This window comes from Phocoena sinus, chromosome 6 (assembly GCF_008692025.1).
Source record: "Phocoena sinus isolate mPhoSin1 chromosome 6, mPhoSin1.pri, whole genome shotgun sequence".
In the NCBI taxonomy this organism is placed as follows: Eukaryota; Metazoa; Chordata; class Mammalia; order Artiodactyla; family Phocoenidae; genus Phocoena; species Phocoena sinus.
Window position 1 is genome coordinate 105,757,193 of NC_045768.1, and position 16,634 is coordinate 105,773,826.

The 16,634-nt window shown below is 42.1% G+C and overlaps 1 protein-coding gene across 1 annotated transcript in view; it reads right to left on the minus strand.

The window, feature by feature from the left end:
- The window catches only part of FBXO16 (F-box protein 16), a 55,614-nt gene extending 41,723 nt beyond the window's left edge, over window positions 1-13,891 (minus strand). The window contains exons 1-3 of the mRNA XM_032636424.1: window positions 13,815-13,891; window positions 8,857-8,992; window positions 442-477 (exon numbers count right to left, since the gene is read on the minus strand). Of these exons, the coding sequence (XP_032492315.1) occupies window positions 442-477; window positions 8,857-8,955 (135 nt within the window). The 5' untranslated portion in view covers window positions 8,956-8,992; window positions 13,815-13,891. The remainder of the gene's footprint in view (window positions 1-441; window positions 478-8,856; window positions 8,993-13,814) is intronic.
- Window positions 13,892-16,634: the final 2,743 nt, after the last annotated feature.

Consider the following 16,634-nt stretch of genomic DNA (forward strand, 5'->3'; position numbering starts at 1 on the left):
GAAGTCCCACTTTTTAATTTTTTTAAATTATTTTTTTATCGAAGTTTAGTTGATTTACAATGTTGTACCAATCTCTGCTTTGCAGTAAAGTGACTCAGTTATACATATATATATCTGTATTCTTTTTTTTTTATATTCTTTTCCATTATGGTTTATCCCAGGAGATTGGATATAGTTACTTGTGCTATATAGTAGGACCTTGTGGTTTATCCATTCTAAATGTAATAGTTTGCATCTACCAATCCCAAACTCTCAGTCGATCCCTCTCCCTCCTCCCCTCCCCCTTGGCAACCACAAGTCTGTTCTCTATGTCTCTGAGTATGTTTCTGTTTTGTAGGTAGATTCATTTGTGCCATACTTTAGATTCCACATATAAGTGATATCATATGGTATTTGTCTTTCCCTTCCTGACTCAGAAGTAAGTATACTTTAAATAGTTACCCATTTTCCAAGCAGAGCTCTTCTTTCTTCAAATACCTACAATAAATAAAAAAAAGAATGGAATGATTTCATATTTCACTGTTCAAAATACCCATTAAAAAAGAGACATCATTAAAGTATCAATAAATATTGACAGGCTTTTCATTATATCTACTGAGTATAAAACAGATTTTGTACCTGAAAAGGTACTTTACTTATATTTTTTAAATATTTATTTTATGTATTTATTTGTCTGTACCAGGTCTTAGTTACGGCATACGGGATCTTCGTTGCCGCGTGCAGGACCTTTTCTTTTTCTTTTTTAGTTGCGGCATGCGGGATCTAGTTCCCTGACCAGGGATTGAACCCGGCCCCTTGCATTGGGAGTGAGGACTCTTAACCACTGGGGAAATACCTTTACTTATTTTTTTTTTTTTTTTTGCGTTACGCGGGCCTCTCAATGCTGTGGCCTCTCCCGCCGCGGAGCACAGGCTCCGGACGCGCAGGCCCAGCGGCCATGGCTCACGGGCCCAGCCGCTCCGCGGCATGTGGGATCTTCCCGGACCGGGGCACGAACCCGCGTCCCCTGCATTGGCAGGCGGACTCTCAACCACTGCGCCACCAGGGAAGCCCACCTTTACTTATTTTTAACTTGGGCAAAGTTTCTTTTTTCTCAGTTTCTCCATGTGAAATAATTCATCTTAAAGAAGAAATAATTTTTTAAAGGCAAGAAATAAGAAAAGCTGGGAATTCCCTGGCCGTCCAGTGGTTGGAACTTCGCACTTCCACTGCAGGGGGCAGGGGTTCAATCCCTGGCTGGGGACTAAGATCCCACAAGCCACTTGGCATGGCCAAAAAGAAAAAAAAGAAATAAGAATGGAATTGTGAAGTGAAATCATTTTTGGAATTTGAAAGGAGATGAAAAAACTGACAAAGGAAAAACAGGAAAATGGAGAACCTCCCTCAAATATTTCAGCATCAATAGTATAAGAACCTGTGAAATTTATGAGTGAGTGGCTCTGTTTTTATATTTCCATGAGTTCACATATCAGGGGGTTGTACATGACTTATATGTTTGTAGGATTAGAAACTTGCATATGTGCGCCTCTGGGCTTACAGCTCAGTGTTTATCTGTATAGGTTTGTCGTTATATACTATTTAGGATAGAAACCATGTCTTAGTCACCTTGCAGTGCAGTGCAGAGTGCTGTACAGGGCATATTACAGGGACTCGCGTTTGCCGGACTAAATGAATGTGATCGTGACAAATGAACATCCTTATGGATGTATCGGTACAATGTGAGTGTATTTCTAAACTGGCTTTTCTGAGCATCAGTCATTTGTATATTTGAATGAGTGAGGAAGGGACAACTAATGTGAGAATGTTTGGCGGAGGAGGGAGTTCTGGGGAGAGGAAGTAAGAGACAGCAGTGAACAGATGTGAATGTCTCTCTCACTCCTACACTACACCCTCTGTCAGCTTTCAAAATTGGGCCTGATGTTTGTCCCTTCCTCTTGGCACTATCTAAATTCTCTCGCACTGTTAAGATCGTTCTTATTTGGAAAGTAGCACAGGCCTATTTCTTCCCTTTTGTGGAGGAGGATGAGGCGCTGGCTTCATTCTTCCAACAGATATGTTTTCCTTCCTTTTTCAGACTCTCAAACTCTACTTTCAAAGGGCATACAACACGGAGATTGAAATAACTGGTTCAACAACAACCTCAAGGCCTGTAAAATGTCATCTTTGCTACTAACCACGGAACCTCATACATCACAGGCAGACATTTTTTATACTTTAGAGAAGAAGAAAAAGAATACCATTCTTGGGCTTCCCTGGTGGCACAGTGGTTGAGAATCTGCCTGCTAATGCAGGGGACACGGGTTCGAGCCCTGGTCTGGGAGGATCCCACATGCCGTGGAGCAACTAGGCCCCTGAGCCACAACTACTGAGCCTGCACGTTTGGAGCCTGTGCTCCGCAACAAGAGAGGCCGCGATAGTGAGAGGCCCGCGCGCCGCGATGAAGAGTGGCCCCCGCGTGCTGCAACTAGAGAAAGCCCTCGCACAGAAACGAAGACCCAACACAGCCAAAATAAATAAATTAATTAATAAACTCCTACACCCACTATCTTTAAAAAGAAAAAAAAGAATACCATTCTCCCTTTCCCCCTAATTAACTGCTGCCTGGGCCACTAAGACCCTCAAATAACGGCAACAGATAAACTCAGAATTTCTAAATGAAAATAGAAGAGCGGACTTCCCTGGCGGTCCAGTGGTTAAGACTCTGGACTTCCACTGCAAGGGGGCACGGGTTTGATCCCTGGTTGGGGAACTAAGGTCCCGCATGCCCCAGGCGTGGCCAAAACAACAAAACAAAACAACAACAAAAATAGAAGAGAACCTAGAGAATACAGAAGACTGAAAAATCAGGATTCAAATATTTCCTGAACCCTACTCTTGCGTCTAACCAAATCCTACCAATCATCTAATTCCCAGCCCAAGTCCCTGGCACCAACACGTTTCCAGCACCCGCTGACCTCACTCCTCCCAACTCCTCCTCCACTTGCAGCCCATGCTCCACCTGGACTTTCTAGGGTTTGCTGTTGCCTGCCAGGTGATTTTGTTCATTTCATCTTCCCGTGTAGATTACAACCACTTTTCCTTATATGCTCCACAGGCTCCACGGCAGGCTCTCAACAAACACCTGCTGATGGAACAACAGTTTCAGACGACGTAGAATTTTAGAGCTAAAAGGAATCCTAAGATCTTTTTGTTCAATTCCCTGATTTTAGAGGGGATAAGCAGAGGCCCAAAGAGTTAATCATTGGTTCCAGACTGTCTGTTCAGCTCAACTCTATACTTGGTTCCTCCCTAGATCCCTGGTCTTCCCTATCCTGACCTCCAGCCCTACGTTCTCCTTTTTTTTTTTTTAAGCTTATATTTAGTTGGACAGATTGATACATGTGTTATTTATTTATTTTTAAAACTTATTTGGCTGTGCCGTGTCTTAGTTGTGGCATGCGGGATCTTTGTTGCGGCATGTGGGATCTTTAGTTGTGGCACATGGGATTTTTTGTTGCAGCATACGAAATCTAGCAGGGGATCGAACCTGGGCCCCCTGTATTGGGAGTGTGGAGTGTTAATCACTGGACCACCAGGGAAGTCCCAGCCCTATATTCTCAGTGAACCGCTGCTCACACTTTGGCCTGACAGTGGGAAGAAAAAAAGATTAGGTCCAAAGACCACAACCTCCTTTCAAAAGGAGGTTGGAATGATGACCATCGTGGTGTCCAATGGTAACAGGGGGCATTGGAAAGAAAGGGGCACTGACTTGAAGGGGAGAGGAGGGTCAGCAAGAAGGTGGCAGGAAAGGAACAGGGTGGGAGGTGGAGTGTTTAGAGAGCCAACAACCAAGTCTAAGCAGGATGCAAGCAAATCCAGTTCTTTACCAAAAGGCATTTAGACCCAAGTGGAAACTGATGGGAGTAAAGGGGGAGAGGAGAAACACCAGACAAACTCAGATCTGGTTCTACTCTGCCCTTGACAAGAAATAAAATTTGGGACAAATTATTTAATTGTCAGGTCCTCAGTCAGACTCAGAATCATGTATTCTCTGGTTTGGAGCCAGTCCTCATTCCAAGGATTTGCAATCAGGTTTTTCATCTTTAAGAGCTGGGAAGGGGGTGGAGGGATAAATTAGGAGTTTGGGATTAACATATACACACTACTCTATGTAAAATACATACCCGACAAGGACCTACTGTATACCACTGGGAACTATACTCAATATTTTGTAATAACCTGTAAGGGAAAAGAATCTGAAAAAGAATATATATATATATTTGTATAACTGAATCAGCTGGCTGTACACCTGAAACTAATACAGCATTGTAAATCAACTATACTTCAATTAAAAAAAAGAGCTGGGAAACTTATAGCTTCAAGTGGAAACGTTAAAGTGGGTCTTCTTTCCTCGCAGAATGCTGTAGTCTGTTTACATCACAGTTTACTCAGAGCCTGCTGTTAAGTCAAAATCCCACGGTTGTTATTTTAGTCTGTTGACACTGCAGTTCCATATTTCACCATGTGACATCATTAAAGTTAAGAATAAGACATTTTGGGGCTCCTAAATTATGACGGATATATGGTAGTTAGGTGCTTTGTCTCAGAACACCCTTTTAACGTGTACTGTACTACATGTGCGAACCATACTCAAAAAGAAATGTTGATCATTTTCAATTAAAACACTGGGTGGCAAAGAAATACATACTTTTAAAACATTCCTTCTCTCAAAGTTCACAATGTCTGAATTATTTTATAATCTGTTATATTTGCCTAAACTTATGATGCTATTTTTTTTAGGTGTTTACATTTGAATTCAATCTCTATGCTTAAAGCCTGCTGTGAAGTTAAAACCCTGTGACGTTCAGTCTGAGACAGTTACGTATTTCACATTTTACTCCAGAGCAGAAAAAAGGCAAAATTAAAAACCAAAAACAGAACCTCAAAATTACGCTGATCATTGGTGACAAACGCCCTGTTTTAGAAATACAGAGTAGCCCTTGAAGTTATTGTATGGTCACCTTCTGCCGAGCTGTATCCTTGGCCGTCTATTTTTAATCCTTTCCACACAGTCAGAATGTTAGATCTGGAAGGGACATTTGAGGTCATCTGACCCAACCCATTCATTTTCCAAAGGAAGGTAGTAAAGATCAGAGATGTAAGTGACTCACTGAAGTCAAGCAAGAGGTTATTAGTACAGCTGATCTGGAACCTGTGTTTTCAATTCTCAGAGTTTTTGTTCTTTGTTTGCTTTTATTTATATTTGTTTTTTAAATTGTTTTAAAATTTGAAATATTATTGCACTGTATAAAGTAAAAACCAAAAACTCTTCTAACAGACCTCCCTCCCACCTTCCCATGCCATCCAACTCTTTGGGGGAAACCACTATTAATAGTTTGGTATATACATATCCAAATTCCATGGGTGTGTCTATGTACATTAATACACAGACATATGGGTATATACACATGCCAAGATTTAAAAAAAAAATTTTTTTTTGGCCACACCGCGTCATGTGGGGTCTTAGTTCCCCAACCCGGGATCGAACCCACACCCCCTGCAGTGGAAGTCCGCCAAGATTTTTAAAAATAATTTTACTCCAAACTAGAACCTAACTAAACCAAAATAAAGCAATTTTGGAATAAATGGGAGTTCTGAACAACAAAATAAATATCATCTTTAGAAATTATCATGAAATTTGACAACAGCTCTTCAGGAACCAGGATAAGGCTGTGTCATGCTTGCTATGATGCGCGGCCCAGATTCCCCTCCAGGATTGAAGGATTTATTCCCCCCAACTGTTGGGAGTGCTGCTGGCTGACAGCCATGAGCTGGAGAGATCTGCCCTGACTAAGATCCCATCCACTGAATGCTCAGTGTGGAAGTATAAAGGCCAGGCCCCCTGATGCAATGCAAGACTCTGAAGGATCTTTGGGGTGTCCTACAGGGTCCATGGAGGCCTTGTCGCAACTGCCTGACAGCCCAGCTTCTTCCTGTGCCCTAAATCTACATCCTGTTCTTCCCTCCCCACACCTCCCCAGGTATGGATCTTGAGAGCCTTCCCCCGTCAACGCCCTACATGCCAATCTCAGAGTCTGCTTCTCCAGTAACCCAACCTGCAACAGGCAATCAGACAATCAGACAATCAAGACACATTTTCTCCATGGCTGCTAAATCGATGAAGACTTCTCATTTTTCAAAGAAAATTTCTGAAAATGAAGACATCCAACGAATACGTATTTCAATTCAAGTCACATTTTCACGTGCGTAAAACCTTTACAATTCTATGAAAAAACGTATTTCAAAACTAAACACTGGAGTTTCTGGGGGCAGAAAGCAGAGAAGCTGCTATGTAAACTGTTGGAGAACTAAGAGCATTGCAAACAGGTGCTCAATAAATAATTGTTGAGCTGAATTAAAAAAGACTGTCAATAGACTTGCTTTTTGCTCATGGCTGGGTGAAGGCTGGATTTCTCTCTTTCTCTGCTTCTCCTTTTGTTTCTCCTCGTGCCTCCTTTTTTTTTTTTCTATTTCTCGATCTCCTTTCCTCACTTCCTTTATCTTTTTCCCTTCCAGTATCTCTCCCTTTTACTTCTCAGTATTCCGATGGCAATGTTGGTTCCTCTGTCTCTCTCCCAAATTTGCTCATGTTCTGCATCAAATGAGTAGAAACAGGAAAGTCCTGAGCAGAAGGGGTCAGGATGGATGCTCCAGCTTTGCCAGAGCAATTAGCATAGCTGTTAGTTCAGAGAGGCAAAGGGTCAAATCCAGGCTAAGGAAGGAGAGACGTGGGGACAAGAAGGCCAGAGTCAATGAAGGAGGTCTCAGTGAGTACAGCTGACCTCTGACTCCATTCTTTGTGCTTCAGGAAACACATCAGGCTCTGGAGATGCAGAGAGAAAAGACAGAATCGCAACCCTTAACACATTAGGGTCGGGACTTCCCTGGTGGTCCAGTGGTTAAGACTCCATGCTCCCAATGCAAGGGGCACGGGTTTGATCCCTGGTTGGGGAACTAAGATCCCGCAGGCCGCATGGTACGGCCTAAAAAACAAAAAAGAAAGATCATATAAAAACATAGTAGAGTCAAGTGGAGAAGTCGGTAAACAGTGATGAGAAGAAAGAAAAGCAAGGGGGATTAGGCTTCCCCGAGAAATGACATTTCAGATAACTCTTACAGGAGGCCATGAGGAGGGCACTACAAAGGCGTGGAGGGGATGAGAGAGCTTGGCCCAGATGTAGGATGAGAGGAGGCAGAGGCAGGGCTTGAACTGCGATGCTGGTTGAGTCAATTCATGAAGGGTCCTCAGTGCTATGTGTGGGGCGGGGGTTGGAATTTACCCTTTGGAGCAGCGTGTTATCAGTCTTACTTAATAGGATTAGTTTGGTACTTTAGAAAGATCATTCTGGGATCAGAAGAAAGGATGGATTGCTAGGGATAGAGGCAGTGAAACCAGTTGGGGGGGTTACTACAATGTGCCAGGCAAAGGGTGATGAGGGCGTGAACTGAGAATGTGGAGCTGGAGGTACACAGTGAAAGGAGAAAAGGGGTCCGGATGAAGAGACCTAGGAGGAAGACTCAGAGCTTCAAAACGAATTGCATATGGGAGTGAGGCAGAGCAGTGGCAGACACTCCTTCCTGAGCTTCTCATCTCCTAAATATCTTGAAATGCCAGGAGTGCAAGGTCCTGACTGCCCTTTTCTTGGGCCATTACTCCAGGCTGTGCTGGCAGCAAGGAACCTTGAGGGGTGAGGTACTAACTCCCTTTAGAACCAAGAGCAGCCTTGCTAATGCTCAGTATTGAAAGCAGTGGATTCCCTGGGCTCCTTGCTCCTCAGCTGTGGTGCAGACCCACTGTGTGCGTAGTATGTATCTGGGTCTCTGCGTCACCCCTGTGGCACAAGGTGGGCCTGGAGAACCTGTGCAAACATGTTGCTCACGCCCCTTGCTGCATTGTAAGAAAGTTCTTTGTCTCTGACCCAAGTATCTGTTGTCTTCTACTGTGAAACAGTAGTGACTTTGCCATAAGTAACAGGCTAAGTTATTAGCTTGCAAGATGGGGAAAACCAAACCCTGGACCCAAGAGGGAGAAGGAAGATTTGCAGCTTGAGTGATTTGGTGTAAAGTGATGCCCTTCCTTAGGGGGAGGAACTGGTGTGTAGGAGCAAGATAGTGAGGTCAGTTTTATTGATGTTGATTGTAATTTACTGTCAACTAGATATGGTCCTTGTATATAAGTACTGATATAGGAGCTCACAGGCCTGTTGGAAATTCTGCCCCTAATTGAAGCAGGAGTAGAAATCCCCAGAGGTTGGCAATCTTACATGCCCACATGATACCCAGCTGTCCACACTTGCAATGCTTTTTCTGGTGTATTCTGCTGGCACCTCCCCAGAACGCAGGTGGCAAATAAACTTCTTAGGAGAATCCGAGTAATGTGAGTAATCAGCTGACATTGACTCATTTTATTTACTTGGTTAAATGTACAGCGTTATCCAGTAACCTCAACTCTAGCAAGAAAACCTATTTTGGGGGGAACTCCTCACACATCACCCCCTCCTCTTTCATTTCCGCTGGTTCCTGCAAAGAACCGGTGATAGAAGGGAAAAGGCATTTGGGGTGAGAGAGAGGAGGAGTGACAGTGGAGGAAAGAGCAAATCTAAGACCTTTCTTTCTAGGCAGGAACTTTGTGTCTACTGCCAACCCTGGCCATGTAGCAAGCGTTCAGTTAAAGTTTCTGAAAAAGTCCTTCATTTTGTTTTTTTGTTTCTTACACAGTCCTAAACAATTAATGTTTGTATTTTGATAACCAAGATTTTAATACTTTTTTTTCTTTAAGGCGTGGACCCAACTGATAAAATAGCTCTTATCACTTACCCGGTTATTCAAAAGCTGATGGTTTAGGGGTGTCCAGGTACTCATCTTTGCCTGCATTTTGGGACCACCTATGTTTTTTGGAGGTGCAAATGCCATCATGAAATAACTGGATATTCTTCCATAAGAAAAACTATACCTGTAGAAGAAATGAATCATATAATCTTCAGAATACTAAAAACACTAATACCATATAATCTTTTAGTACGTTGGGACCAGGGAATGGGAGAGCTAACATTTATTGGGAACATTTTATATGTCAGGAACTTTTATGTTTGCTCAATTAAAACTCGTAACAGGGCTTCCCTGGTGGCGCAGTGGTTAAGAATCCGCCTGCCAATGCAGGGGACACGGGTTCAAGCCCCGGGCCAGGAAGATCCCACATGCCATGGAGCAACAAAGCCCATGTGCCACAACTACTGAGCCTGTGCTCCAGAGACCGTGAGCCACAACTACTGAAGCCTGCGTGCCACAACTACTGAAGCCCGCACGCCTAGAGCCCATGTTCCACAACAAGAGAAGCCACCGCAACAAGAAGTCCGCGCACCGCAACAAAGAGTAGCCCCTGCTTGCCGCAACTAGAGAAAATCCGCGCACAGCAAGGAAGACCCAACGCAGCCAAAAATAAATAAATAAAACTCATAACAATCTGGTGAGGTGGTGGGTTTTAGCTCATTTTACAGATGAAGAAAATGAGGCTCACTGAAATAATACTCTCTGCCCAAATTTATACAGACAGTAAGTGGAGAACTGGAAATCAGACCCAGGTCTACTTACCTCTGCTTGATTTTCATTGAACCATGGGAGAAATCCAGAATCTCTCCTAGCTAAGAACATACCATATTGGCCAGAAAGAAGAAGTATTTATAAAATCACAGTGCAGTATAAAAACACTCTATCTTTGTCCCTTGTGACCTTCTTCCTCCCCTCTTATCTTTCTGACATCTAGGTAACAAGGGTTCTAGCTTGATACCATATTTAAGAGGTAGAATGGTACAACAGATAAAGCCAAGACTTTGGATACAGACAGATTTGGGTTTAATGGGGGAAATGTGCTGTTTTTAGATGTCCAGTACTAAATATGTCTTCCTTCATTTGATTAAAGCACTCTAGTTTCCATTAGGAATTACTTTTCCCTCATTATTTAGAGTCTGCTCTGTTGGTTAATCAAGGTGGCCTCCCCCTCCCCAGTCATGAGACCAAGCTAGGCAAGTTTACTTTTTTTGGGGGGGGGGCTGTACCACTCAGCTTGTGGGATCTTAGTTCCCTGACCAGGGATTGAACCCAGGCCCACAGCAGTGAAAGAGCCAAGTCCTAACCACTGGAGCTGCCAGGGAATTCCCCTAGGCCAGTTTACTGATGCTGGCTTATCCTTACTTTACAGCTGAGGTGGTCATTCAAAGTACCATAGGTGCTCTGAGCAGACTAATAAGCTGTCATTGCTGACTTAACCTTCGGAAGCCCCTTGTCCTTTCTTACTCATTTTGTAAGCCAGCTGATACAATAAATCAATCTCCTCTTTAGCTTCCATTAGCTAGAATCTATTTCTGTCGTTTGCAACCAAAATTTTTTACCTTATACAGTTTGGATCCTGGTTCTAAAACTTACTAGCTGTGTAACTTTTTGCAAGTTATTGAATCCATCTCAGTTTCCTTATTTGTAAAATAAGGATGTGCGTATCTACCCTCAACTGCTGTTGCAAAGGTTAGAGAAAAAAGGCTCAAGCAGAATGCCTGACAGATGAGTGGTCTTGATAAGTAGAATCCCTGCAGCCTTTCTTAGAACTCCCTGTCATTTACAGAGTGCCTCAAAGCCTGTGCTTTAGAAGCCCACAACAAAATATTTTAAGGTGAAAAATATTTAAAGCAGACTGATGGTATTTTCAGTATGTATCCTCCATGTTTCTGCTTATTTGTGCTTTTCTTCCTCTCTGTAGGTAGGTTTCATGTCCAAGGAAGTGGTGCTGAGTGAGGGGGCTAGGACTTACTTGCCTGCTTGATCTCTGGGCTGCGAAAATTACAGCAACAAATACTGGACAGCTCTTTTAAAAAAAAATCACTAGTGTTTAGCTGATAGAGGATTCCCCAAATGCTAGATCTGAAATTTTGAGGCTCTCACTTGACATGTAATATTCTCTCTCAGGTTTAAGTTAGAGCTGAAGATAAAGCCAATGTTTTAAAATCTCAGGGTTTTAAACAGTAGACAGTATCTTCCTACAGTTTTTTGCTGTCACCACTCCACTGGCATAAGGGGGCTCAGATCAGTCCTTATATTCTTAGCTCCAAACAGCTATGTTGCAAAAGGTGTAAGAAATGATTTCATTACAGTGTTATTAATTGGCAGCTATAAAAGCACACGTGAGCAGGCAAATTATAGGTACAAAGCATGGTCACTGAATCTAGATCTGCCCAGTTAAAAATCACATATTTCTTTTTTGTTATTGTTATTTATTCATGTTTGACCTTTCTTCTCTTTAAACCAATTGGTTTTTTCTTTGTTTTATTTTAAATTTTTATTTATTTATTTTGGCCGCTCTGTGCAGCTTGTGGTATCTTAGTTTCCCGACCAGGGATTAAACCCGGGCCCTCGCAGTGGTTAAGAATCCACCTACCAATGCAGGGGACACAGGTTCGATCCCTGGTCCGGGAAGATCCTACATGCCGTGGAGCAACTAAGCCCGTGTGCCACAACTACTGAAGCCCGCGTGCCTAGAGCCAGTGCTCCACAACAATAGAAGCCACTGCAATAAGAAGCCTGTGCACCACAACGAAGAGTAGCCCCCACTCACCGCAGCTACAGAAGGCCCACACTCAGCAACGAAGACCCAATGCCACCAAAAATAAATAAAATTTTTTAAAAAATTCTATAAATCCAGGCCCTCGGCAGTGAAAGTGTGGAGCCCTAACCACTGGACTACCAGGGAATTCCCTAAACCGATTGTTTTCAATCTTTTTTTTTCAGGGCCATAAAACTCTTAGAGAATATGATGAAAACTCCTGCTGCAAGCTGAGAAACTCTCTCTCTTTCCAGTTTGTGTAGGAAGCAATCTGACTGATTCTAGGCACAATTTCTGATTAGGACAAAGTAGCTTTTCTAGGGCCTCCCCAAGGCCTTACACTGGTTGTTTCCTTTGTCCTGGGTCCTTAGAGCTAGAAATTATTTGAATTAGGCTTTCTTCAAATCAACTTGAGGAAAGTTTGGTTTTCAGGAGATGGGCCAGGCCAGGAGAAAGAGACCTCTTGGTAATAGTCTTGCTGAAGCAGGCAAATGGAGGTGCCCTGCTCTGTCTTTTGTCATTATCTCTTCACAGTTTTTCCTCCTCCATCCATTCTAGAAGATGGGTACCGTGCATATTTGCACGCCCACACCAGTTCACAGTATAGACCACTCAGACACTTCTATACAACATACATAAAAATAACAAGACAAAGCAAGTTGTCTTCCCTTCTTCAACATACAAGCTTGCTGTTGCTTTTTTATGACCTCTTTTCCCCTTAATGGCTGTCGTTGCATGTTCATCTTTAATTTTTCTTTGGATAAAAAGGAAGAAAAAGGGCTTATGGCCCTTGCCCCCAATGTGTGGTTCTAGTTCCATGTTTAAAGGCAAAGATAGGTCCTCTGGTAAAGTTCCAGTGGTCACGTACCTCCAATACCATCTTCTAAGCCATTCTTCACACTGTCACCATTATTCAACTGCACTAAGGACCTTATTAGGCCTGTATTAGAGGTACAAAGATGAGAGTCTTGGCTATAATGGAGCTAAAAGTCTACTGCTAGAGAGGTTTCTTTTTTTGTTGTTTTTTTGACCAATAAAAAAGGTATATATTTAAGGTATATAACGTGATGTTTTAATACACGTATACATTGTAAAATGCTTACCACAATCAAACTATTTAACATATCCATCACCTCCCATAGTTACCGTTTGTGTGTGTGATGAGAATACTTGAGATCTACTCGTTTAGCAAATTTCAAGTATACATTATTATTAACTATAGTCACAATGCTGTAGATAGGATCTCTAGAACTCATTCATTTTATAACTAGAGGTTTGTACCCTTTGATCAATAGCTCCCCATTTCCCCACCCCCCCCAACCTTTGCTAATCACCACTCTCCTTGGGAGGTATTTTTTAAAAATACCTGTCATTTTTCAGCTCAAAAATCTTCAGAGGCTTGATAATGGCTACAGAATATCCAGGCTTCTTAGCATGCAAATCTAGGTCCACTATGAACTTACCTCCACCTACCTTTTCAGCTTCATCCTCCTTTCTCTCCCTTCATGCACTATCTGCCCAGACACACTGAACTTCAGATCAGAGAACGTGGTACAAAACCGATGCTTCTTTGCTTATGTGGTTTTCTGACACTGCTTACCTGAATCCTAATCTCAGTAGTATGTACGTAATGGGTGCTCAATAAATATTTGTCAACTGAATGAATGAATACAACAGTGGAGGGGAGGCGGTTTAAGGATTAAAACTAGTGGAAGGGAAGGATAAAACTCAGCATTAGGAACTGACCACTGGTATTAAACTCAGGACGATCGGATTTTTATTTGGAGTTTACAGAGTGGAAGAGGATTGAGTTTCTATACTAACATACATCTCACCCATTGTACATTGCAGTATCATCAGAGGAGATCAGATATTATCAGGAAATTATCAGGAAAGAGGGTATGGTTAGACTTAAATATGAATTCATCTGATATTCAACTAGGTAGAAACAGAAAAACTATAATACCGTGCAAAGAGCTAGTGCTTGATAGGCATAGAAACAATTATTTGTTGGTTGTTAATTTCAGAAATATGAAGCATCTGTCACTTGAACTGCAGCTGAAAGGGAGCAAAATGTAATTCCCGGGGGGCACCGCCAAGGTTTGTGAGAGACCCAGGAGGATCTGAGAGAGGAGCTCTCAAACGAAAGCCTCCATCTTTTTCATGCACTGCCCACTGCTCTCACCTCTTTTGGTTCGTCTTTCTCTTCAAGCCTCTGGCGCTGGTGTTGCCATAGTTGCTGTTTCTTTGACTCTGTCTAGCCCCCACCCCTTCCAGTAGTCCAATCGCCGCCTATAAATCTTTTCGCTGGCATCCGGGGTCTCTTAGGCAACAATGTGTGGTCTCTTGATTGGCCAGGAGATCCTGGAGGGCTGGCTCCAAAATTGGGCGCACGGATAAAACGAAAAAGTGTGAGCGCCAAGAGGGTGGGAGGGACTGCAATCTCCCAATATAATGCTAGTACGAAGATGCAGCCGATCCCGAAATAAACAGCCTTAAAAGCCCTCGTTCAAGACGTGTGTTCCAAATCAGGCCAACCTACTGAGCATGCCCAGTTACATCGTTCTGGTCGCTCCAGGGTTCCAAAATGTCAACTCCATTTCTCCGGGTTTTAAGAGTGGCCAACAGGTAAAAGAAGGTTGGAGGAAAAAGAATTCTAGAGAGGTTCAGTGAAAGAATAGTACCTGCACACAGGAAGTGGAAGAACGTGGGAAAACTGCCCAACACACAAACTCGCAAATGCTTCAACATGACTTTTAATCTATTGGTTTAAAGAATTCAGGCCGATTGACAGATACACCAGGGAACCAGCAGATGGCATGCCTTAATAAGAATAGCTCCAAATTTGGGAAATTTTAGGATCGGTCTAATTTAATTAATTAAATTTGTGGAGTATCCACCATGTAATGAGAGGCGGAGTGAGAATGCAAGGATTAAAAAAGAAATCTAATGAGGAAGCCTGGAAAATGCAATGTAGAAATAACTACTGTAAGGACCACAGTGATAACTACTGTGATAGAACTATAAACAAGTGTTAGAGAAAAACAAAACATTCAACATTTCAGAACGGAGCTTCTCTGGTAAATGTAAAGCAGTTCTTATGGGCAGCAGCTAAACAAACAAAAAAAAGACTTTCTCACTATCTAATAATTCCTAAAATAGATAAAAATGTACTCCTATGCAAACAAATGTAAACTCTATGTTTGTAACGTTTCATAGTTTTGAAATAGGCAGCATTTGTATATCTCCCATTTAAAAAGAAAATGAAAAGTGAAGCTCATAGAGGTTGTTGCTTTCCGTGAGTTGACAAAGGATCAGTAACTGGCCAAACTGAAATTAGAACCTAGGTTGTCTGAATTCCAGCCTAGTGGTTTTTCCGCATGATCAGGTTGTATGTAAAATGAATAAACAAAGCCTTTTTGCGGGGCCAGAGGCCTGGGGGGGGGTAGGTAGATGCAATACTAAATTACCGTGTATTACCAGTTAACATGTATGGTTTCAAGACGGGTTCATCCAGAAAGAGACCAGTTTTAACAACATGCTGGGAGAGTGCTGTGTCTCTGTGAAGTTCCCGCTCATTAAAGATTTTCTACTGGTGGTTACAACATTGAATGAAAGAGAGATGGGTTTAAAGAGAGCAGAACACTTTAACCCTGTTAGAGCTGAATATTTTTATCCATGAAAATAAGGTCCCTTTCTTCGATCCTCTCAACCAGCACCCTCTAGACCTGTGTTCATGGTGAGCACACAGGCTCAATATCCTTGATAATTCAACATTACTTTTAAATGAAACATTTCAACCACAAAGGAAAGTTTAGAGACTTGCCTAAGAAACACCCTTGTCTCCCCACAGAGATTTTTTAAAATGTTAACATTTTGCTTCCTGTTTGTGATTAACAGTTGAAGCCCCTTTTGCATGCTTCTCAGATCTCATTCCCCACCCTGCTTGCCTAGAGGCAACCACTAACATGAAATTAGTGTGTAGCCCACTAGTCCACTTTTCATGCTTACTGTCTATACATGGTTGACCTCATAAACAATACGGCGGTTTTAGAGAGCTATCATAATTTACATATCTTGTAGTTTGGTTTTTCCACTCAGTGTTCTATTTCTGAGATGTGATCATGTTGATACATTCAGTGATAATTTCTACATCATTCCCACCTCCCGGTGTGAACCAAGATATGTTCTATGCCCGACAGCTTCAATGTGTCCGTGTGTAAATTGCATAAAAAATGTGCTAGCAGCACATCTCCAGAAGATCTGCAGGTACAAGGGATCTGGAAGTACATGAAGCAGGTCCACACAGATTTTCACAAACGCTCTTAGCTGCTTCACTCACCCTCAGTAGAGGCAGTGTTGGCTCCACAGGACACAATGACTTGCTAAGAATCAGCCTAAGGATCAATACTACTTTTTTTTTTTTTAATGTTACTGCACGAGTAGTTATTTATTAACGAAATTGAAAATGTCTCTTCAGATCTCTTTTATGATGCGCTTTCCCATAGCTCATCTTCTGACATTCAACTGTATTTATGGCTGTCTCAGCTCAACACTTATCATTTAGGGAACACCTTTAAAAAGATTATGTTAAAATATACGAACCAAAATTTACCATCTTAACCAAGTGTACAGTTATGTTAAGTACATTCATATTGTGGGACAAGATCAAAATATTACTTTAAGTCCTGTGTGCTACCACAGATCAAAATGATGCCTGTGAAGTCTAGGTTGAAAATGGACGAAAAGGAAGAGAAAGGTAGGTAAAATAATGTAGGCAAAAAGAGGAACAGTTTTGGCTTGAAATGAATCCAAACTCGGCCATTAAAACGCTGTGTGACTTTGGGTAATTCATTTAACCTTTCTGGACCGTTCTTTTCCGTATCTGAAAAATGAGAGGTTGGGTTTAGATGACTTCTAAGAAATCTTTCAGTTCTAAAATTACTTATGTAGAAAAAGCGAGGAGAAACGTTTCCTAAGGAGCAAAAGATGGGGGAATGCCACC